Source organism: Siphateles boraxobius, unplaced genomic scaffold (assembly GCF_051911475.1).
Source record: "Siphateles boraxobius isolate OS27281-9 unplaced genomic scaffold, OSU_SipBor_1 16, whole genome shotgun sequence".
In the NCBI taxonomy this organism is placed as follows: Eukaryota; Metazoa; Chordata; class Actinopteri; order Cypriniformes; family Leuciscidae; genus Siphateles; species Siphateles boraxobius.
The window spans coordinates 805,650-829,049 of NW_027508766.1; the positions used below are offsets into that span (position 1 = coordinate 805,650).

Here is a 23,400-nt window from a genome sequence, read left to right on the forward strand (position 1 = left end):
AAGCTACCGCCCCGTTAAAAATCTTTATTCAGGCCATGCTGACCTACCCAAATTGTCCTACCAAATGATTTAACTGTCGGCATCAGTTAACCAAAATTTTCATACGCGGCATAGCCCGTATTATAGCTTGTTAAACGTAGAACGAACCTGCATACAGATAGCTTTATTAATCCCCAAGGGGCAATTTAGTTCCATTGGTCTCTCTGTGTGTGTGTTGTGTTCCTCTCGCCCACAGTGAAGCCAGTATGTTCCGGTCCTACAGTCCCACAACCCGCTGGGACAACCTGGAGACATGGCTGAGATTCATGAAACCTCCATTCCTGACCAAGGTCGCCAGTGACTCAGAGCCCCGAGCCAAGAGCATCGCAGACGTGGACAGGCTGATGGCGCACAAACCAAGCCAAAGCTCCCACGACAAAGACCGGTCAGATACGTCAACCTCACTTGCCAGCTGATCGCACAAGCACGTCTCCACGAAAGGAGCCGCATCGCCCTGGAGCACGAAGTTGCAACGCTAAGGATGCAAGCCGAGGATGACAACGACCCCGAGCTACAGAAGGAAGTGGAAAGACTTCAAACTGCCCTATCTGATCTTCATCTGCACATAGACCAAAGAGTGCAGTCAGAGAAAAGAACCAGAGAGGAACTCAACGAGAAACTCCGACAAAAGTGAAGCCCCTTGCAAAGAGCAGAGACTGAACTTAAAGAGACTCGAAAGCCACGGCCTGCGAAAGAAACTCGCAAGAGGCCCGTGCTACCATCCACAAGCACGTTCAGCAGAGACAAGATCTCGAACACGAACTTGACACCGTTCACACAGAGTTGAAACCCTCTTATAGACTGCAGAAGGACCGGGAAGGGGAAACGCACATCACAAAGTTTCCCTGACCAGCCAGTCCGCACCTTTCAGCCAAGAACCCAGAGCTGTACAGGGGGGTGAAAGCCCACTGTTCAAAACATCACCAGCCAGCCCACAAGAACCCCCGTCAGCAGCGAGGGGGGAAGAGCCTTTCCAGGAGAGCCCCGGCCACTAACCACGGCATGGCTCCCAAAAGACTTAACAAGCTGGCCAGAAACATCCCTATGTTCACTCCGAACCATGCAGGAGGCCACAACGTGCACGCCATCCGCAGGACATTGACTTTCACTTACAAACTGTTACCAACGTCACCGCGTGGGACAGATTGTACCTGCTCAGAATCACGTCCAGTCGTGATGCGCGCAGCTTCCTCGACCGTCAACCAGAGACAGCCCAGAGCGGAACCCCTCTCGACATGCCACTGGTAAGCACAAGTCTGAACCCACATCAAAAAAAAACAGTGCCGCCACATCTGAGACAGCTGAGACCCTGAAGTCGCTGAAAGAGCTTCTTCACAAAAGACTTTCCAAAGGAGACAAGAGGGACAAGACAGACATCCTATGTCTAAGCGTAAGACCTGAACCAGGCAACCAGAACACTGCTCGTCAGCCTCAGAGCACAGAGCTAACTGTCACATCACAAAATGACAGCATCACCCAGCCACCACAGCTGACAGCTGCACAGCCTGAGCGACACAGCACAGTTTCCCACAGCTGGGTCCAAAAGCCCAAAATACCTAGAAATGCTGCTTGTCTGTCTGTCTCCGCAGAGAACTACACAATACCGGCCCTAACCGCCCATCGATCACCACACCAGCCCCTACGCTAAGACTCCTGGGGAACCTGATCGAAAAAGGGGGTGGCCCGGAAACTCTACCTAGCCATCACTTTGGAAAATGAGGTGAGCTTGGAAGCCCTGGTAGACACCAGCTCAGACCTCACTTTAATGTCAGCTCAGCCCTTTGAAAGACTCGGCACTAAAGCTAAGAGCAAAGATCGAACTCTTATACCCCAGACGTGACAGCTGAACGTGCAGTCGTACAGCCAGAACAACATCCGGCTCGAACAAGTAGTTCCCAGGAACTCCAGCAGCCATCCATGGGTACACAGCCTCAGCACCAAGTCAAGATTCAAGTTCACTACCCTGCACCTTCCAGCTCGCCAGAGACCAAGAAATGCTGCTCAACGATGCGTGAACTGATACAGAAGGCCTCTAACACATAAGGCCTCCTCAGAAAGGGTCCCCTAAGATCCCATTGTTTCCGAACTGCAAAACCAGAAGGCACACAGAATGAACATAATGCAAGACTCTGTAAAAGGGTCCCTGGTCAGCATAAAACATAAAACTTTTAAAGTAGATGAAAATGTGTGCTCGAAGAGAAGCAAGACTCTGCATTAGACAATTTAGAATTTAACTGATTTAAAGAAAATCTTGAATGGACGTGTATGCCTCACCTGCCAACACACTATGCACAACTTTTTCGAAACAAACATTTGCTACATGCTGGTTGAAATGACACTGCTAAACATTAGTTTCCATGACAATAAAGGGTTACAGGATACCCTAGCTCCAAATAAGGCATATGTCACCTTGACGCCATAGTGTAGGAAAACCACCTGAGTTGAAACTACTGTTAACCTACAGGTTTAATTTGATCATTGCAATCCAAACGGAACACAACATGCGATAAGCATTTTGATCACTGGTTGCTGGCTTGTCTAAATGCAGATAAAACAATAGCTGGAATTGACATCTCTACTGTAAGTGAAAGAGTCTTAGATTTCCAACTAATATAAGTAAGTTCAGCAGTAAAGCGTAAGTCTGTTTGACAAAAAAAAAATCTCATCTCAGCAGCTTGTAAACTGTACCGATATCTATCCTGCTTTGGTTAAAGAAATCCAAATTGCAGTATTGCTAAACCTGTTTCTGACAAAGGAAGCTCAGGACATTGTTATATATAAGTAGACCTGGGTGATGCTCCCCTTTCTACAATGTAAAGGCCTTACAAATTATTGTTAGATTGATGTAATTCACCTAAAAATTTTAGCTGCATCTACAAGCAGAGAGCTACCTAGCGATCAAAACTGTTCACTCGCTGAAGAGCCAGCATTTGTGCATGAGAGGGACGTAACTATAGATGCTTAGACAACCTTTGACTTACAGCAAATCTATTTCCTTACTCGGTAAACAAATAGAATAAGTTGTGTTAAGTAAAGAGAAGAGTTACATGAGTAAAACTAGCAAATGCCAAAACACAGTCGCATTTTACTTAATGTAACGTCAAGTTCTCAAAAGACTTTAAAGTATAGGCGCCCCCTTATAACCCTTTTAACCCGTTAAAAGGTGCAGACATTCTTCAGGTACTGTCGAATTGTTCTGACATGCTCTAGTTCCCATGACAATGACTTGTCACAGGAAGTGCTAACTCGTGATGTCACGTTGTAAATAAACCAGCCTAGGTGGCTAAGCTAACCTAGCGTCCATCCAGCTTAGGCTAAGCTAACCTAACCTAGCATCCATCCATCCAGCTTAGGCTAAGCTAACCTAACCTAGCATCCATCGAGCTTAGGCTAGGCTAACCTAACCTAACATCCATCCCGCTTAGGCTAAGCTAAATAATAACTTCTACAGTTAGCATCATTTACTTTAAGCCTTAATTACAGCTGCTGTTTATACAGCCCAAAGTATTCTAGAATACTTTCTTTAACCCCAGTTAGGGTTTGTAATTCTTCACTTTCCGTACTTTCAATTCTGCTCAGCTAAAGTTCACCTTCACTAGTTTAGGCATAGGCCTTGCTGAGCACTGTAGGCTAAATCGCCAATTAAACTTAAGCTTAAGTACATGTAAAATGTGTAGCTAGAGAAGAATCTGTATAGTAATGAGAATTTTCATCAGCATGTTGACTAAACATTTGAAGGGACACACAAAGTGGTTTTGAACACGCAACCGCTGTAACCCACCATCGAGTGTTGGTCCAAGCGAATTCAAAGTTTAGTCACTAGTGCTACTGACTATTCTCACATTCAGATCATTCCCGCTGTTGTGACCACTCACCCACGTTTTATTTTTATTTTTACTTTAATAATAATAGCATTCAGCTATTACCTTGTCTTTTCGGTCATCTATATGATTCAATTCCATTTCCTCTCTTGTTGGAATGTGGTTCCATTTCCCATAGGGCCCAGAAAGGAAACAGAGACACCTTTATTTGTGATTTTGTTTATTTTCAACAAGTGCACTAATTTTTATGACCCTGCAACACAAGTAATTTCAACGATTACTGGGCATAACTATAGTCGTGAGGATTGATAATAAGCCTAATTTGAATAGGAAAGCTGTCCTTTTTCCCCCTATCATTCACTTCGTCAAGCCGTAGTGAACCACTAGTTAAGTCCTGAGAAATAATTTAGTCATAAGAACCATCTTAAGTCAGTTATTTCATCTCGGCTATGCCCTTTCCGGGAAATACTCTCGGAACCACATAAGTCTTAGCCTCCTAACATCCACAGCTAAGATGATAAGGATACAAGACACACTTCACTAGCTAGATACACGTGAAACGCATAGCTTTATGCTACATTCCTAGCGAACCCATTAAACCTTGGTTCTGAACTTTTAGGGTCATGCATTAGTCTCACCCCAAGTGCGACAAAATGTCACAGAGCCTCTGCTTAACCTGACCTTAACGTTCCAGCTTACCAAAGACTATGAAAAACAATGGACACTATGAGAAACCACCTCTCATACCCCTCCAACCACCCACGAACGCCGTCTGCACCCACCGACAACCAATGCCCCAGACAACCGACGTCTACCGGCACATGCTGCGTGCACAAGACAACATTCAGCGTTCTGCACCTGATGCCATCACTGCGCCACAGCTTGTGGTGCCACAGTGCAAAAGGGGGGTCATGCCAATGTATGCCCATGACGCACCATGTGCTGCACACCGCAGCACCAGAGACACTTGCAAGACACCGAACCAAGTGGCATACCGGCGTCCTCAAAAGCGGAAAGACTGTCCTAGCCAACCAAGGACAACACTCGCTGAAATTTTTCCTCCCTTTCTCTTTCTCTCTCCCTTTCACTTTTACCAGGATGCTGCTGTGCCTCCAGCCAACCAGAGAGCAGCCGCAATCGGACATCTCACCAGGTCCGGCATCAGGCATCGTCCTGAGGGAACAACCGGGACTCCTGATCACCAACTGCCGGACCCACACCCAGAAAGTATATGTTCGACTAGACCCGCGTAATGTTTACAGAGCACATTACCCCAGCGCAGTGGCCCAATACAGTTGGGCCGGTGCCCGATGGACAGAGGACTCCCTCACTCACGCTGAGGCCGATGTCAGGCACATGCTCAACCAACTTGAGAAAATGACTGTCACACAAGCGGAGCTAAGTGGACACAACCGCCGCTCCAAACGGTTCCTGGGAGCTTTGCTCGGAGCCGCCGCTGCCGTCGGAACTCTGTTTAACATCGGTATGTCTAGTGTCAACTCAGTGAACTTAGCCACCGTGAGACGGCACGTGGCCGAAATCCGGACTGAAATCCCACAGATAAAAGAGCAACTCAACACACAAAGTGCCTCCCTTCAGACCATCGGCAAGACTTTGAGGGGAACTGTGGTGGTTCTCAACACTCACAGCGTCCTGCTGAACCAGACCGTGAACTCTATGAAACAGCTGTTTACGGTTTTCCAGAATGACTTTGCTCAAACTCAGCTGGTCACAGCCCTGATGGCAGACATGCTGCGGGAGGTGAGCTCTTCCATTGACAGCCTAGCCAGGGGAAGGATTCCACCGTACCTGATACCCTTAAGCCTTGTCCAAACGGTGCTGGCTTCCGCCGTCACCACGCCAACTGACCCTCTACAAATACACCTCACCTGTTGTCCAAGCCTGGACCGCAGCCGACACCGCGCTGTGTATCTCTATGGTAGTCAGCCACATCCTGTCACTAGGCCTGGCCTTCATCCTGTATAGGAGGCTCAACGAGATGCGAACATCGACAGCCAAGCTCACGAAAGCCGTGTCTGGAGGTTTCCGACGGAACCCCCCGGAAAGAGGGGATCACACCAGACACCGCTTTGAATCTCATCGAGCTGAGCCCTCAGCCTCAATAACCACCTGCTACAAAACCCTCATGATTCACCTGCCATCCGCCATTGTGATGATTGTCGTCCGATGATGTCTCCACAGAGACGTCATCCGACGAAAAGGGGGAATGTAGGGTATGAGCGCAGAATCATGGAGTCAGCATGGTTTAACACAATAAACACACGTTAACAGGGGTTTCTAAAGCCCCAACCTATGACTCTTCCAATTCTAAATCTTCCGTTAGCGCCAGCCAGTCTGGAGGGTAGATTAGTTTGTGACACCTTTACAGCGTAATGAGTCCCCACAGAGATCCTCGCGCGATCCTGATTTGTTCGCGAGCCAACATCCAAGAAGACCGTTATCTCCAAACCCCCCCCCCCCCAGCGAGGAAGGAATGCCAGATGCGCAAATGGACAACACACACTCACACACACACACACACACACACACATATATGCATCTATAACATTAAAACCCAGAAATGAGTGATTATGAAATGTAAACATGATGTATTCCTGTACGTTTGAAGTTTATACTGTATCCTGTCTATCTAGGACTGTTAGTTATGTAGTTGAACCTTGCGGACTTCTATAAAGGTCTAAGAGTTTATATATATCCTTGTATGCGTAACAAACACGGAGTGATGGGTATTAAACGAAATCGCTCAACTTGCTCGAGCCAAATATATGTAAGAAGTTAATGAAAAATATAGTTTACTATGTTTTCCATCTTTGGAGTGAAAAGAGACCAAAACTAACATCACTGGTGTTCTTAGATAACGGCGTTTACGACCCAAAGGAATGTTCACAGAACTGCCACCCTCTCTGAATTCTAACCAAGGAGGAGAAATGAATCCTGTATTCATATATATATACAGTATATGCTATTATATATCCACTTGAGAATTGTATGAACAATGTATCTAAGTTCCCTATTTCATGAGTTGCCTTTTTGTGGTTTGGTCTATGTTTCTCGACAACTCTAATGCGATAATGTTTTAAACTTGGCCAACTAATGTTTAACCAAATCCATTTGTGGCAAGTTTGGTCTTGATAAACTCCAATCTTCATTCCCCATTTGTTAATTGACATTACATTTTGCTAAACTTGTGACAGTTTGCTAAACTTGTGAAGATTCTGCTCTTAAACACCCTAATTTCGTCGGTTTCAAATGTCTCTCTCTTAGACAAAGAGCAATAAAAACCAAAGTCCCGCCTGTGAAATTCCAACCCTCTAATTGGCCAAGTCAACAGGAAGAGGCCGGATTTCTCCAAGGTGATAAATGACGCTTCCCCCCTGCGCTCGTCTCTCTGTTACTCTGACTGTCAAAAATGTAGGGTCTCGCCTCCGGGCGAGCTCTTCGCCTTTCTTTTATTTGTTTCTAGTTTAGTTTGTGTTTTTCAGTCTTAGATAAGTCTCCGTGTTTAATTCCAATCGACGAGTGAAAAGAACACCGCGTGACATATCTCTTCAGCAAATCCATCTACAAGGGACCTTTAAACGAGCGCGCGCTCGTTTTGAAGGATAAACACGCGCACGTGACCATGTGGCGAGAGACGCACACACGCTTCTTCACCAGCCATGCGAAGATGTGACGTTAACTCCGCGTGATTTCCCCGTAGAGATCTTTATTTCTTTTCTTTGTTAGTCAAAGTTTTGTTTTCCGTAGTCGACTCTGTTCACTTCCACAAAGTGAAACAAACTTAGCCGAACTATTTTCCTTTGGTAATGTTACCCCAAAGACTTGGAAACTCCGTTCAACGCGCGCCAAGCAGCACCCAGGGACGCTTCCTAAAGGACTCCGCTCACGCACGCGCAGGAATGCCGCGACACAGAGAGACCCAGAAACTTAAGTATATCTCTTTATAGAGCTTCTAAGAAGCATTAAGATGATGTTTTTGTGTTGTCACAGGCAGGGGACTGTCAGGGGAATGTTACCAATGCTCTCTCTCTCTCTCTCTCTCTCTCTCTCTCTCTCTCTCTCTCTCTCTCTCTCTCTCTCTCTCTCTCTCTCTCTCTCTCTCCCTTCCCCTCTCACACGTGTTTCCATTGTCCACACTCTATGCATTTCTCATTCATCGATGCCTTATCGTGTATTGTTGTTTATTATGTTTGTAAATACATATATCCCATGTAACCGTAGTAAATACATAAGTAGTTCTGCCTTATTAAATTCATTATATTCATCTGATTGATGTACTACCTTTTTGCTCATTTAAGTCCCTTAAGTGCCAAAAGATCTTATAGCAACAAGCTTACAAATTAAAGATACTTTAAAGAGTATGTGTTTATAGGGCAGGAAACTCAATTCTTGTGGCCACAGAATTGCTTTTCCTGAAATCCTATAAAGTAAGATGATATTGTGGATTCCCACAGATATTAGTCTGACAATTGAGCTAATTAATTTTGCCTGGTTTGTAAAACGTGGTCCGTGCAGGTAATTGCAATCAACTTGTGGTTAAGTGCAAGGATACACAAGCATGCATGCAGGTAAAATTACATATCATCCCTTATCGGGAGTTTTATTAACATGTAAGACTGATCTAATCCAAACATGTATGAATAATTATTAATTACCAATTATTAATTATGATATGCAAATTCCCCACGGATTAGATCCGCCCCAGAGTCTTTACACTGATGACGTTACTGTTTTTATTTCAGGCCAGGATGATGTTACAGCTTTAACTAAGAACATTGAGCAATATGAGAAGGCATCCACAGCTAGATTAAACTTGGGAAAAAGTGAGAGTTTTCTTATTGGACAGTGGATGGGGAAAAGACCTCCGCTGCTTCCTGGTGGTGTGAAATGGGGTAGGGAAGGGCTGAAAGTTTTAGGTGTATATTTAGGGAACAGTCAATTTCAGATGAAGAATTGGGAGGGAATGCTGGAGAAAGTGATTGCCCGATTGTCTAAATGGAAATCGCTATTACCACAGTTATTGTATAGAGGGCGAGTCTTGGTTATTAATAACCTAACTGCATCTAACCTGTGGCACAGGTTTATTGTCATGGAGCCACCCGATGAACTGATCTGCCGTATACAAAGAGCATTAGTGGATTTCTTCTGGAGTGGGCAGCACTGGATCCGGGCAGCAGCGCTGTATTTACCTGTCCAGGAAGGTGGCCAGGGGTTGGTGGATGTGATGAGTCGTATCAGTGCCTTCAGGATACAAGCTGCACAGAGACTTCTATATCATAAGGAGATGACTTGGGCCCAAACTGCTTGTGCTTTGCTACAAAGAGCAGGTGGACTGGGATTGGATAAACATTTATTCCTAATAAAATTGGAGGAGGTGAGCTTGTCTGAGCTTACACCGTTTTACAAGTCTATGCTGAAGGTCTGGATAACTGTTTTTAAAGTAGAGCGGGACATTGATCCTCAAGGACACTGGGTCACTGAAGAACCCTTGCTTTTTAATCCAATGATCCAGACAAGGATGTTATCTTCTGTGAGTATACGAACATGCATACTAGAGAATAACATTGTAAAACTGGGACACCTCTTGGACAGTAATGGATGGAGATCAGCAGAGACCCTCAGAGAGGTGACAGGATTACGGTCACTTAGAGTTACAGAAAAACTGATGGAGGAAATTTTTAATGTAATACCAAGCAGTTACAGAGAGATCGTCGCAAGGAAGGAAACTGACGAGAAAGGATTCCCGAAGTTAAAAATAGCACCTGCAAGTAAGGAAGATTTGGAAGGTGTGGACGCTTGTTCAATTTTGTCTTTTGAGGTTCTTCAAATAGAACTCTTCGAGTCTACAGCAAAGAAGTCCCTTTATCACATCACGGTGAAGGTCATACATGAGGAATCACTCAGGAGAGTAAAAGCCTCTGGGTGGCCAGGACTGTTGACACCAGAGTTCCTCGTGAGGGACAGATGGAGAGCACTGTATAAACCTCCTGTGGAGAAGTGAACAGCTGATCTACAATGGAGGATTATTCACAGGGCAATAGCTACTCTTTTTAGCGAATCTTTTTAATCTTCTTAAGGAATGGTTCAGGGAATTTAACAAGGATTTTTCAGATAAAGTGTTCATTGGAGGGTTAAAGTATGGATTTTTAATGAGGAAGAAAGTGTGTTTATTGAGTTATTTGATCGGGACTGCAAAATTGGCAGTGTGGAAGACTAGGAAGAACAAAGGCTTAAAATTTGCATCCACGGATCCTGAAGTTATGTTTAGGAAATTAGTGGAAGGAAGGCTTAAAGAGGAGTACGCATATTATAATATTGTAAATTATGTCAGGAGTTTTATTGAAATATGGTGTATTAATGATGTTTTATGCACTATTTATGAGGATCTGATGGTTCTGAATTTTTATTTTTTTCCCCTAATTTTTATGCTCTAATTTTATTTTAGGATGAGTATATGAATGTTTGATGTCAGGTGGTGGTGACGTCAGAAGTGATGTTGTTGTTAGTGCTGAAGCAGGGCCGGTTGACGAGGCTCCGGGTGGGTCACGGACAGGGTTACACGTCTCAGAGGCTAGAAGTGATGTTGTTCCTGTGATTGCTGTAACGGAAGAAACTACGCTTGAAAGTACAGCTTCTGGTGTTACATTAGTTGTGTCTAATGTTCAGGCTGGGGAGCCGTTTTTGAGGCGGAGAAGCATTTAAACGATGCTCTCGATGTTGAGCTGCAACCTACTGTGGGTGACGTCATTCCAATGAAAACGGTGCAGGCAGATTTTAAAGTCCCGTTAAAGAGGAGGAAGCCTGGTAGAACTGGGACTGAGACACGCGAAAAAAATCAGTTACAAGTGATTTGGTCGATGACACGGAAAGTGATAGTGCCTCATGTGATTCAAGTGTTTGTCTTTCTCAGAGTGATTTTTTCTGGTCATTATGAGGTTGACGATATTAAATTGTTTCTTAGAGCTACTGAGAATAAAAGGGGTGTGTGCATTAATGATTTTTTTTTTTTTGTTGAGAATACTAAGGCTTTGTTGATGGAGGGATCCTTTACAAATAAAGAGGTCTACAGGTTAAAAAAAATAGTGAGGAAACTTAACTCTGAGTGTAGTAATGAGGACAGGGGGGAAACCTAATTCCATGACTTTTAGTGGGTCTTTTTTGTGGACATTGTTTTTCTTTTTTTTTCTTTTCTTTAAGTATGTGTCACGCTAATGTTGCTACTCTGAATCTGAATGGTGCCAGAGATATGTATAAAAGAGCAGTATTATTTGAAGTAATTCATCAGAAAAAAAAATGATGTTATGCTGTTACAAGAGACACATACTGATTTTAATAATGCTGCTGATTGGGCAGTGGAATGGAATGGGGTTGCTGTTCTAAGTCACAATACCACAATTAGTGGTGGAGTTGCTGTTCTCTTCGCTAAGGGTTTCAGACCACACTCTTATCAGGTTGAAGAGGTTATTAAAGGTAGACTTTTAAAAGTAAGAGCCTCTTTCGAAAATTTTGTCTTTGTTTTATTTCTGTGTATATACCAACTTCAGTTGTTGAGAGAATGCTTTTTTTAAGTACTTTGTCTTCTGTCTTACAAAATGTTGCTGTTGACGAGTATTTAATTTGGGGTGGTGATTTTAATTGCACAGAGTCTAATATGGACAGGAATCATGTGGAACCTCATGTACCTTGAAGTCGGCGTCTTGTTCATTAAAAAAAAAACACAAGAATTAATTGATATTTGGAGGCAGCTTAATGGAGAACAAAGGCAATACACTTGGTCTCATGTTCGTGGTAATACAATTTCTTTAGCAAGACTGGATAAGTTTTATGTTTTTAAACATCATGGCAGTATTGTTGAGAGCTGTTCTATTATACCATCAGGTCTTTCGGATCATAGTATGGTGCAGTGTGGTATCTGTTTAAATTCTATCAAGCCAAAGAGTGCCTATTGGCACTTAAATACCACTTTATTGGACGACAAGTGTTTTAGGGAAAGTTTTAATTTTTTTGGAGTATGTTTAAAACTACAAATAATTATTTTAGTACACTGCAGCAATGGTGGGACTTTGGGAAGGTCCAGATAAAGCAACTATGTCAGCAATACTCTCAGAATGTCACTAGAGAGGTAACCCTGAGTTTGTGCTCCTTAGAGACTGATATTTTAAATGTGCAAGAATTGGCTCATTTGCCTGAGGTGGAGTCTCTTATAAAAAATAAGAAGACTCAGTTATCTGACCTTTTAGGGGTTAAAACGCAGGGTGCTCTGGTCAGGTCACATTTTCTATAGTCTCAGCCTCAGACGTCACGCCCACGAACCGTTGGCTGAACATCTGATGCATACGGCACACTTTTCTGGAAACACTTCAGGAGTTTCGAAGTCGTGATCTGATTGGTTGAATTCTACAGGATGTCCGGGAGACGTGTGTGTAGCGTTCTTTATCAGTCTGCCTGGAAACAAATGCCGTGACGCCATGACCCCTCGTGGAAGAAGAAGCTTACCAGGATCAACTAAACGCTGGATTTTCAAAAGTATGTGAAGTTTGCAGCTCCACTGTTGCAGTAAACTTGCATAACGTTCTTGAATGAATAATTGATTAGATGCACGCCGGTCTGTTATTGTAGGGACATCGACATTATATCGTCCCGCCCCTAAACATGACGTAGAACGTCCTGGTTGCGTATGCAACCCACCGTTCCCTGAAGGAGGGAACGGAGGACGTAGTCGACGCGACTGAAATGGGATCACGCTAGGGAGCCTATCATCTTCGAGTACTATTGAACGAGCCAATGTAATTGGCGTGCGTGATTCGCATCACACACTCCGCCCCCGCGGCGCGGGTATAAATACGGAAGTGGATGCACGCACTAGTTGCTTTTCGCTGAGGAGCCGAGAGTAACCCGGGGTCAGCGGTGGTCCAGCGGTAGTGGCAAGGGGACTACGTCCTCCGTTCCCTCCTTCAGGGAACGGTGGGTTGCATACGCAACCAGGACGTTCCCTTTCAGTCGATAACGTCGGACGTAGTCGACGCGACTGAAATGGGATCAACCATTGAACACGCCACTAACGCTGCCACCTTCCAGTGCCTAAACCAAAGCCTCCTGATGCCCCCGTAAACTTAACGCGGGGAAGGACAGGGCTTAGGCCAGGGAAGTCACTGCTGTTCCTACAGGACCACTGGGAAAGCGTTCCCCGTACGTTGGAAGGAAGGGACGCTGCGGAAGCCACATCCAACCCGAGGGAGGAAATGTGGAGAATACACATATGAACTGGGCGGAAACCGGGCAGTCTAACATATGGAATGTCACTGGGGTGGCTCCAGCCTAAGACGGGGGGAGACACACCGGACAGTGACGGCAGAGAGACTCTGCCGAGGGAAGACACGGGCTCACCGCAGGGAGCCGTATCGTGGAAGAATACACACATGGGGTCACCGAAGGGACCGCAACATATGGACCCAGCCTAACACAGGTTCCACACTGCTTACGAGTGGTAGGCCTAACACCAGACGTTCCGCACGTCCGACGTCGGAGGGGTGTGGAGGAACTCAACAGGGTTCAATTTTAAGGGAACTCAACTGGAGTAGAAAGGCGCACGTATCCAGTCCATAGGAGGGGAATGGCACAGCAAGCCGACACTTGAACCGGGCTCACGGTGAAACTGGCTTCATGAGAAGGGAGCCCATGGGAAGCAGCGGTTCAACTAGGTGTCGTCCAGCCCCCAACTCTAGAATCTGTTTAGCAAAGTATATCGTCAACGCCCAGGCGGAGCACTTTACACTCATCATAGAGGAGCTCAACACCTAAGTGGACATGTTGCATCTCGGATCTTTGCCGAAATGAAGGCAAGCACTAAGTGCAACTTTGCATGGAAACAGCCTTCCCTCTCTGCTGAATTCCAACAGATATTTGAAGAGCTGGTCTGAGGTCTATGACTTGCATTCTGTACACGTCCAAGCGAACGGACAGAGAAGCCAGGGCTGGATCTGCCTCCTCCAGGGCAGCGCTTGCAGGCTCACCACCTGCTCCTACTACGGGAGAGGTAGGAACCTTGGGCACAATCCGAGCCGGGGTCTCAGCTTGTGAGAGTTAGCCGGCCCAGACTCCAGGCACAATACGTTGACCGAAAGCGAGCAAGTCCCTACCCTCTAGTAGAGACCACGCAAGCAGGAGAACTGATATAACAGAATTTTTAACTCACTACCTGCAGTGGCTCAGGGGCGGTCTCTGCAGTGCAGTCGCACCAGGGACAAGGCCCAAGAGGATAAAGAGGGACACAAGGATTTACAAGACCTTGCTCCTCAGGAACCTGACGATCAGAACGTGCTTCTGCATACTTCTGCAACACGATGAGCGTCGTTTAAACACCGAGGCAACATCATTTTGAGGGTGATTTAGGAAAACAGCCTACTGCAACCCATTTTGCAGGAAAGAGAGCACTGAAGTGATCGAAAGCTTTCAGGATCTCCTCAGGGGAGAAGACGCACTCAACGACTAGGTTCCACTTCTAAAGGCGTAAGCACGCTACCCAATTCTAGGGGGTGCTCGCAGAAGTGATGGTAACTATCACATGTTCTTGTGATAGCCACCTGAACCTCCGCGTTCAGATGTAAGACCGCCCGGAATCTCCGGGGGAAGAACGCGTGTGCCATCGTGCCCCGTCCCCGAAAGAGTTTCCAGGGGAAGTCAGGAAGGCTGTTGAAGGGAACCAGGTCTAGTTGGGCCAATAAGGGGCAACTATGAAGACCTGTTCCTCTCCTGACATGCGTAGGTGCAAGTGACGGGCGCAAAAGACAGGAGCATTGCTCAACACAACATGTGAAGATCACTGGGCTTCAGGAGCATTTTCTGCTCAGCACTTGGGTGTGACAAGTTCACTGAGCTTCAGGAGCATTCCTGCTCAACACCTGAGTGTGATAAACTCACCGAGCTTCAGGAGCATTTCTGCTCAACACTTGAGTACGAAGAACCTCACTGAGCGACAGGAGCATTTCTGCTCAGCACTTGAGTGTGACAAGTTCACTGAGCTTCAGGAGCATTACTGCTCAACACCTGAGTGTGATAAACTCACTGAGCTTCAGGAGCATTTCTGCTCAACACTTGAGTGCGAGGAACTTCACTGAGCACCAGGAGCATTTCTGCTCAGCACTGCGTGTGATGAATTCACTGAGCTACCTGTGATGGACTCACTGAGCTACAGGAGCATTGCTGCTCAACACCAGAGTGCGATGAACTTCACTGAGTTTCAGGAGCAAATCTGCTCAACATGAAGAGTGATGATTTCACTGACTTGCAGGCGCAAGGCGACCATGAGTCGCAGTCACTTTTAGAAGGCTCACTGGGGTTAAACGCATTTCTGCGGGCCCCTGGGGCCGCTGAGTCCCAGTGTTTGTCCAAGGGTAGTCCGCTCGGTTTACCCAAACACTGGCGGAAAAATAAAACCGGGGGGGCAACTGAGCGGCCCCGGAATGGTCATGACCCAGCCGGACCCAGGGGATGGAGTCTCCACTTGCCCTGGCTATAACTGTCGTGAGGCTCGATGGCGGCACGATTGAGTAAGCGGGAGGAGTGGAATAAGGCGCCCTCAGAAGCGTCTGACTCCAAGGAGGAGGTGACGGGTGAGTTTGTGACATGCAGGGGAAGCTTGCGCAACGGTCGCAATGTCTAACAACTCGAGGCACGAATGCCCGTGTAGTCGGGGGTCGCCCAGGCCCCCGTTAAAACACGCCCTTTGTACATGGCCGCTCTGTTGAAGAGGGTTTGGCAGCAGACCGGGATGAACTATAGTCACACAGGGTGAGCTGCTCTGCCACGGTCACCTCGGGACTCGATCGTGAAGCTAGCGCTGAAGCGGTCACATATGGAGGGAGCCAAAGGCTGCGACTACCATATACCCCAGGAGCCTCTGAAAGTTCTTTCAGTGGGACCCTTTCTCACTTCAACACCAGCTGAACACATTCTCATTGGAGAGACATGTTGGACCGAGTACCTCTCCAAAACTAGAAAAGAGATACTCAGCCCGTGGGCGAGATTACTCTCTTCCAGTTGACCTGAAGACCCAACGGGCTCTGGAGCACTCGAGGGGAAGGACACTGTACTGATACTCCACCCTTAGACGCAACACACAGGATGGCCTGCGGTGCAGGAGGTAGAGATCTGAAGCACATGTCTTTCAGGTCAAAGCTGCAGACCAATCTTGGGCCAAGATGGTCACGACCCACCACCTAGTAGCACGAAGAACGAGTTTACAACTGGCCTTCGTACCGGCTGGAGGAGCGGCTATATCAAATCCTTCGCCAGCAGGATAAGATAAGCACGCACAAGTCAGGAGCACTGCTCAACACTCGGTGTGATGAATATCACTGAATTTTCAGGAGCACGTCTGCTCAACACCTAATGTGATGACTATCACTGACTTGAGCGGGGTAGCCGAGCCTGAGGCGGGGCAGCAAAGTAGAGAGAGTGGTGTTAGTGTGCTGTGCAACACTTACCTGTCTCCACAAGCGGCAGGGGGCGCGTGAGAAGGCGGATGACCGGGTCCTCGAACGCACCAAGCTGCCTGCTGGCGACCAAGGGGGAGCTGAGGGGTGTAAGGCTCTGCAGGGTCACACCCGCCAGACTGGCCCTCTTGGGACCCAGGAACAGATGAAATTGCTCTCTCTTTGAAGTGTGGGTACCGCTTGCTCCGGTTTTTTTTTTTTTTTTAGGGAGCCAGCGGCGGAACAGACACACACACAAACAAAGGCTCCACCCGGCCCTCACCCGGGGGGAGGGAGTGATCGTGCCACTCCAAGAGCATCTCATCCATTCCTGGGCGGCCCGCTCCGGAATGCTTTCGCTGTCGCTTGCCACCTGGCTTGGCAGCGCCTGGAGCGGGCTGGGCGTCTCTACTGCGGCCGGCTCCCTGCTGAGGCCTGGGTGGAGGCTGCTGCGGAGGCCCAGCAGGAGCGGCGGCCGGAGAACGCCCACGGCGACGAGCAGGCGGAGGAGCTGCCACCGGCGGCGGGTGGAGGCAGCAGCTGGCCACCGGGGCAGGATGTGCCGGATGACCTCCGTCTGCGCTTGAGCGGCAGAGAACTGTTTGATGCAGTTCTCCACCGCGTCGCCGACCAGCCCAACCTGGGAAATTGGGGAGACCAGGAACCGAACCTTGTCCGCATCCGCCATACCAACCAGGCTGAGCCAACGAAGGCGCTACTGGACCACCAAGGTGGACATCGCCAGACCGATCACGCACGCTACGACACCCGTACCTCGGAGGGTGAGGTCGGATGCAGTGCGGTGCTCACCTATGAGCGCACGGTCTGGATTACCCTCGTGCATGCCATGGGTGCCCTAGCCTGCAGCAACGCCATGGCACGCAAGAGGAAGGGGCTTGCCCACAGGCTTTGTAAGCTCTGCCCGTCGGAACGGACGAAACTCACAGGCCTTAGGGGGGAGACGAGGATCCCCCCAAAAGGCAGCGGCCGCCGGACACAGGTGCACCTGTGTCGACAGACCGCTCCAATGGAGGGACACCTCGCAACCCTTCACCGTTCCTCCATCAAGGGTAATGAGGGGGAAAAGCTATTCAGGCAGTTTCTGGCAGAGAAAGATGCTGTTCACCACCTGATAAGCTCTCCATGCATTTCGGGAAAGAAAGGCACTGGGGCGGCGAGCTGAGAACCAGCGCGGCCCGCCCCAAGATACCAAACTCCAGATTCCAACCGAGACTGAACGGGACACGGTGGAGGTTCTACTCGAGCCCGGCAGCCTCGGCGGCCCGTTTCAGCATAGCTGATAATTCTGGATCCGGCTCGGGCAACATTGAACTCCCGGAGGGAGACAATGCAGCCGAGTCATCATCTCCAGAAGTCAGCTCACCCTCTGATGCTGCAATCGGCGTCCTGTCCTCCAGGGGAGCCCCGAGTGAAACCGCTGGCCCACCCATTACAGATGGACCAGCAGACAACACAGGAGGCTCCAGTGGTTGCAGTGGAAGGGAGGAGTGAGGAGCCCACAGGGAATGGTTACCGGGCGGGACATCCAACACTATCCTCCGGTCACCCATCCCACACAGCACCCGAGGGTGGGGCATGGTAATGGGGACTCGCTCTCCGCGAACGAAGGCGAGTCTCGCCCTCAACACTGCGACAGTCATGTTCCCACAGTGAAAACATGAGCTGTCCACAAAAGCTGTCTCAGCGTGCTGTAAGCCAAACACGTGACACAACAGTTGTGACCATCAGAGAGAGACAGGGAACGACCGCACCCAGAAACGCACGGGCGGAATGACATCTTGAAAAAGACGCAAACGCACCCGTGTTGCTCTTTCAGAAAATAGGACCGTCACCAGTGCCGGAGCACACAGGGAAATGACCGCGGCAACACTGAACAGAGAACTGAAACAGTGAAGCACTCACTTTTCCGCCCTCTAACCAGCCATCAACACACACAAACATTTAGAAATTTGTTGCTGTTAAAACAGCAGTTGAGAGCTCAAAGCTCGCGATCACCGCTGCACTCGCGCTGTAGAACACCAGCACTGGGAGAGTCTTCCTGAAGAACACCGACACACTCGCTCGTTGTAGACAACAGCACTCTCAGAGACATCAAACGATCGGCTCCGAAGCGAAAGGCAACTAGTGCGTGCATCCACTTCCGTATTTATACCCGCGCCGCGGGGGCGGAGTGTGTGATGCGAATCACGCACGCCAATTACATTGGCTCGTTCAATAGTACTCGAAGATGATAGGCTCCCTAGCGTGATCCCATTTCAGTCGCGTCGACTACGTCCGACGTTATCGACTGAAAGGGAACAAAACTAACTGTGATTGATTGCGTTACATGTCAGTCAAACGTCCTCTTGGGCGATCCATGAACAAGAAAAGCTGCGATAGAGTCCAGACCTTCTGCTGTCAGTCTGAAGCTCTGGCCACGCGAGACTACGTTTTCTAAGCATAAATGAAATGGATACACCATCAAGGTTTTTCTTTAGCTTGGAAAGGAAAAATGGGCAGAACAGAGTTATTCATGCCTTACGTTCTGAATCTGGAGCCTTGCTGACTGACCCTAAGGATATCCGTAGGAGAGCAGACAATTTTTATGAGTTTTATATAAAAATTAACTGGGTCCAGATTATAGGTGTGACAGTGCTTTTTTTGAAAATCTTCCTCAAGTGGTAGAGGAAGTGAACTCAGAGATCTCAGGTGCTGTGACCATGGGGGAACTGGTTAAAGCCCTCCAAGGCATGGCGTTAGGAAAAGCACCAGGGATTGATGGTCTGCCTGTTGAGTTTTATAAGTCCCTTTGGTCAGAGATTGGAGAGGACTTGCTAGAGGTACTGAATGACAGTTTAGCCGGGGGGCTTCTGCCGTTGAGTTGCCGCAGAGAGGTTCTGACTCTCCTACCCAAGAAGGGTGATCTGACGGACATCAGGTGCTGGCGGCCGGTCTCCCTTCTGTGCAGTGACTACAAGCTGCTGTCTAAGGTTTTAGGTAATCGATTGGCAGAGGTTATGGACCAGGTAATTCATCCTGACCATTTACATTTTACATTTTTTACATTTTTACACAGTATGACCAGACATACTGCGTCCCCGGGAGGCCAATTTTTGATAATGTTTTTCTGATTTGTGATCTTCTTGATGTCTCTAAGAGGCTAAATTTAGATTATGGCTTAATATCATTAGATCAAGAGAAAGCCTTTGATCGCGTTGAACGCATTTATTTATGGAAAGTTCTGGAACCCTTTGGTTTTTGCAAAACATTTATAGATCAAGTGAAAGTTCTCTATAGTAATTTTCAGAGCATTCTCAAGGTCAACAGTGGTTTGTGTGCTCCCTTTAAAGCCTGCAGAGGTGACAGGGGTGTTACCTCTCTGGTATGCTCTATTCTTTGGCCATAGAGCCTTTATTACAGCAAATTAGGCTGAAACTTGAAGGTATTTCTTTGCCAACGTGTAATTGTAACTTTTCATTATCAGCGTATGCTGATGATTTAGTAGTTATGATTAGTAAGCAAAGAGATGTGCAGGTTTTATTTGAATTGCTTGGAGATTTTAAAACCTTGTCTTCTGCTAATATAAATTGGAATAAGAGTGAAGCCCTTCTGATGGGAAGCTGGGAAAGTGGAAAACCACAAGTCCCTTTCTGGTTTACAGTGGGGAAAAGAATGATTTCGTTATTTGGGTTTTTTTCTGGGTTAGGAGACAGTATTACAGAAAAAACTGGGAAGGTTTAATTGAAAAAGTCAAAGGACGCCTAGACAAGTGTAAGTATTTGGTAATTTTCATATAGAGGATGCATTTTAATTGTTAACAACCTTCCGGTTGCAGTTTGTGCAAAGACTGCTGGATGGACCTTCAGACTGCAACTGGCGCGCTGTTTCATGCCTGATTCTACGGAGTTTTGCAGGTTTGGGACTGGACAAAGCACTTTTTCTAATGGATCCCCTAAAACTGGACACCTCTAAGTTGCCAATTTTTAATAGGAATACCTTTAAAGTTTAGAGTCTTTTTGTTGTTCAACGTCCTGAAAACTTACCTTCTCTTTTCTGGTCCTGGAGGAGCCTTTAATCTATGGTGCTCGGTTGGATTTAACGGACAGATATTTTTTTCCTGGACTCAATAGGGTGCTGGTGGGACATGACGTTATCATTTTGAGTCAGCTACTGAACATTGTACATGAACATGAGACTTTTTCTCTGGAGACGTTCATTTTGGGGTACAAGTATGTGAGGAAAAAAAGTGTTGTCTGTCAGCTTCTGAATTTTGATTTATTTTTTACATATACTTTGGTGTAGAACTCTACGGTAAATACTAGGTAACGTCTTGTATACTGTATTGTAATTAAAGTTTTGTTAAAAACTCTCTCTCTCTCTCTCTCTCTCTCTCTCTCTCTCTCTCTCTCTCTCTCTCTCTCTCTCTCTCTCTCTCTCTCTCTCTCTCTCTCTCTCTCTCTCTCTCTCTCTCTCTCTCTCTCTCTCTCTCTCTCTCTCTCTCTCTCTCTCTCTCTCTCTCTCTCTCTCTCTCTCTCTCTCTCTCAGCAGAGAACAACAAGCTAGTCCCAACTGCTCATTATATACATATATATGGATGGATGGGCAGAGGCAGTCAGTCAGTCAGTACCTGGTGCTGAATTAAACTGCAGTGTGTCCAGGGGTGTAAAAACACCTAAGGGTGTAATCGCCTGTGTTTCTGTGCTTGAGAGGGCGTGCAGTTGTTGGCAGCTTTTTACACTAATCACAGTTTATGCTCACAGGCTTCCTCTCTTTCACATACACAAACAGACAACTTACCAAGCCAGTACTCTCCAGTGATTTTCCCAAATCCTTCTCTGTAGGAGTCCCACTCCCTGAAGAAGTTCACAGACCCATCCTCCCTGCGCTGGATCACCTGACACACACACACAAAGCATAACAGAATGATGCATAACCAATTAACATAGAAAATGTGTGGCCAAAACCTTTTTAGTGGGTTGCAGGGTAGATATTAAGTTTTTTTTTTAATGACTGATCTTAATGTGGCTTCACACAAAGGAAAAGGTTTTTGAATTAAGTACAACTTCTGTATGAATTGAATGCTCTTCCTCAGAGTAAAGCTGTGATAATTGTGGAAGATTAAATCATCTCTAAATCATTAAACTCTCTCAGTAGAGACTGATACGACACCTGAACAAACATGATGATGGAACAGCTCAGCATCTGATCTTATAAGGATAATATTATTTAATGAGGTATGATATCTTGATCCAGTCAAAAGTGACTCAAAAGAGCAGGACTTAAAGAGCGTGTTATCAATTTGCGTACAGACACATCCAAAACACATACTGTGCAGTGCCAAAAGTCTGAGTATCTGTAATCCCTCTAGGTAAGTGGCATGTTTTCAAAACTAATAATTACTTTCATTTGATTTATGCACTGTTTTAAGCCTGATACCAACTTTTCATGGATGGCTCAAAGTGGAAGACAAAGATGAATAAAAAGCAAGATTTATTTAGATAACTCAACATTAGTCCAAAATGTATAACAGGGTGTAAAACACAAGCAACATCAGGCAACTAAAGAGTGCACTGAACGAAACTAAATACTAAGGTAAATGAGGGACACAATGATAAACACCTGATCTGATTAAATTAATTACCATGACAACTGATAAATGGCGGGGAAACTGAACAAAGGAACACACGTGACTGAAAATGACAAACTAAAGTCCATGTAAATGAAACTAAGATTGAGTGTCTGTGAAACCAAACAATTTGCAGCATACTTGGCATTAATTACTGTAATTGTTAATTAATAAATGTAAAACTCTAGAATATACATTGTAGCTGTACATGGTAACCATTCACTGAAGACACACTGCGTATGACACATTGTATTCATAGTAACCTACAACATCTGGTCAGGTGAATATGTAACCAGGTGGACCTCACTTTTTTTAATTCAGTAAAGAAGTAAGACGGAGGGAGGGTTGATCCAGTACAGGATGACAGCTGTCAGTCATCTTAAAGGTTTCGCTCTCTCCCACATCACTCCCGCCCTGTAGCTGCCCTGGAGGCTCCTGGGAGATCAACCCTGCCTGCACTGAACTGAAGCAGACATTGCTGTCAAGGTTGAAATTACACATGCATCCACACACACATACAATCATGCTTGAGTGTTATCTTGCCTTTTTTTCTTCAGATTTAAGGGAGGCGAGTACTGAAGGTCAAAGAGGCATTGCCCATCACTGTCTAACAATAGTGGCAACGAAGGCAGAGAAAGCGAGAGAGAGTGAGACAGGGAGTATTAAAGGTGAAATCAGAATTGGCCAACCTCAATCTCGCTGTCCCTGTCACCTTACAGCTTTCAGGAATGAAGCAATCTCTCTCCAACACATATACATAAAAGAACAGTAGATTTAATTTGTAATGTAGAGGTTTTCCCCAAAAATGTTTATGGTTAGTTTGTTATTCCCCAATGAGAACTGGTCACATATTATAAGGGATAATTCATCCAAAAATGAAAATTCTGTCATATTTTACTCACCCTTACTAAAAATGTTAAATGTGGAACTCAAAAAAATAATGATAAATGTTTCAGCTGTTCTTACGTTGAAAGTCACTAGCAATCTAAACTTTCCAGTTCCTAAAAGGACAGTTAAAATGAATTCCTTACGGCCTGACTGGTATTTAAAATCTTCGAAAGTAACACAATCGATTTTAAATATGAACAGATCAAAAAGCCTTTATTTACTCTCCATAAAAAAAAAAATGATGAATGCACAAATATAGAGACTATGTCAAATATAGCTACATAAACCTCGAATATCACTACGATTGATCATGTGACATGAGAAAACAAATTAGTTTTGACGTTAGTTTGATGTTTATGTTGCCATATTTTATGTAGTTTGTGTAAAGGTATGTACATTTAAATTCTGTTCATCATGCAAAGGTGTTGTCTCAGAAGAGAAGACATATATCAGTTGGATCATATATTATTTGCTTTCTATAGCTTAAAAGCTTTGGATTAATAATATGGACAAGAAATGTATTGGAAACATT

At 46.1% G+C, this 23,400-nt stretch overlaps 1 protein-coding gene across 1 annotated transcript in view; it reads right to left on the reverse strand.

Annotated features, from left to right (window-relative positions):
- Positions 1-23,400, reverse strand: part of fibcd1b (fibrinogen C domain containing 1b) — a 197,597-nt gene that overhangs the window by 41,560 nt on the left and 132,637 nt on the right. The window contains exon 6 of the mRNA XM_077231061.1: positions 21,152-21,248. Within this exon, the coding sequence (XP_077087176.1) occupies positions 21,152-21,248 (97 nt within the window). The remainder of the gene's footprint in view (positions 1-21,151; positions 21,249-23,400) is intronic.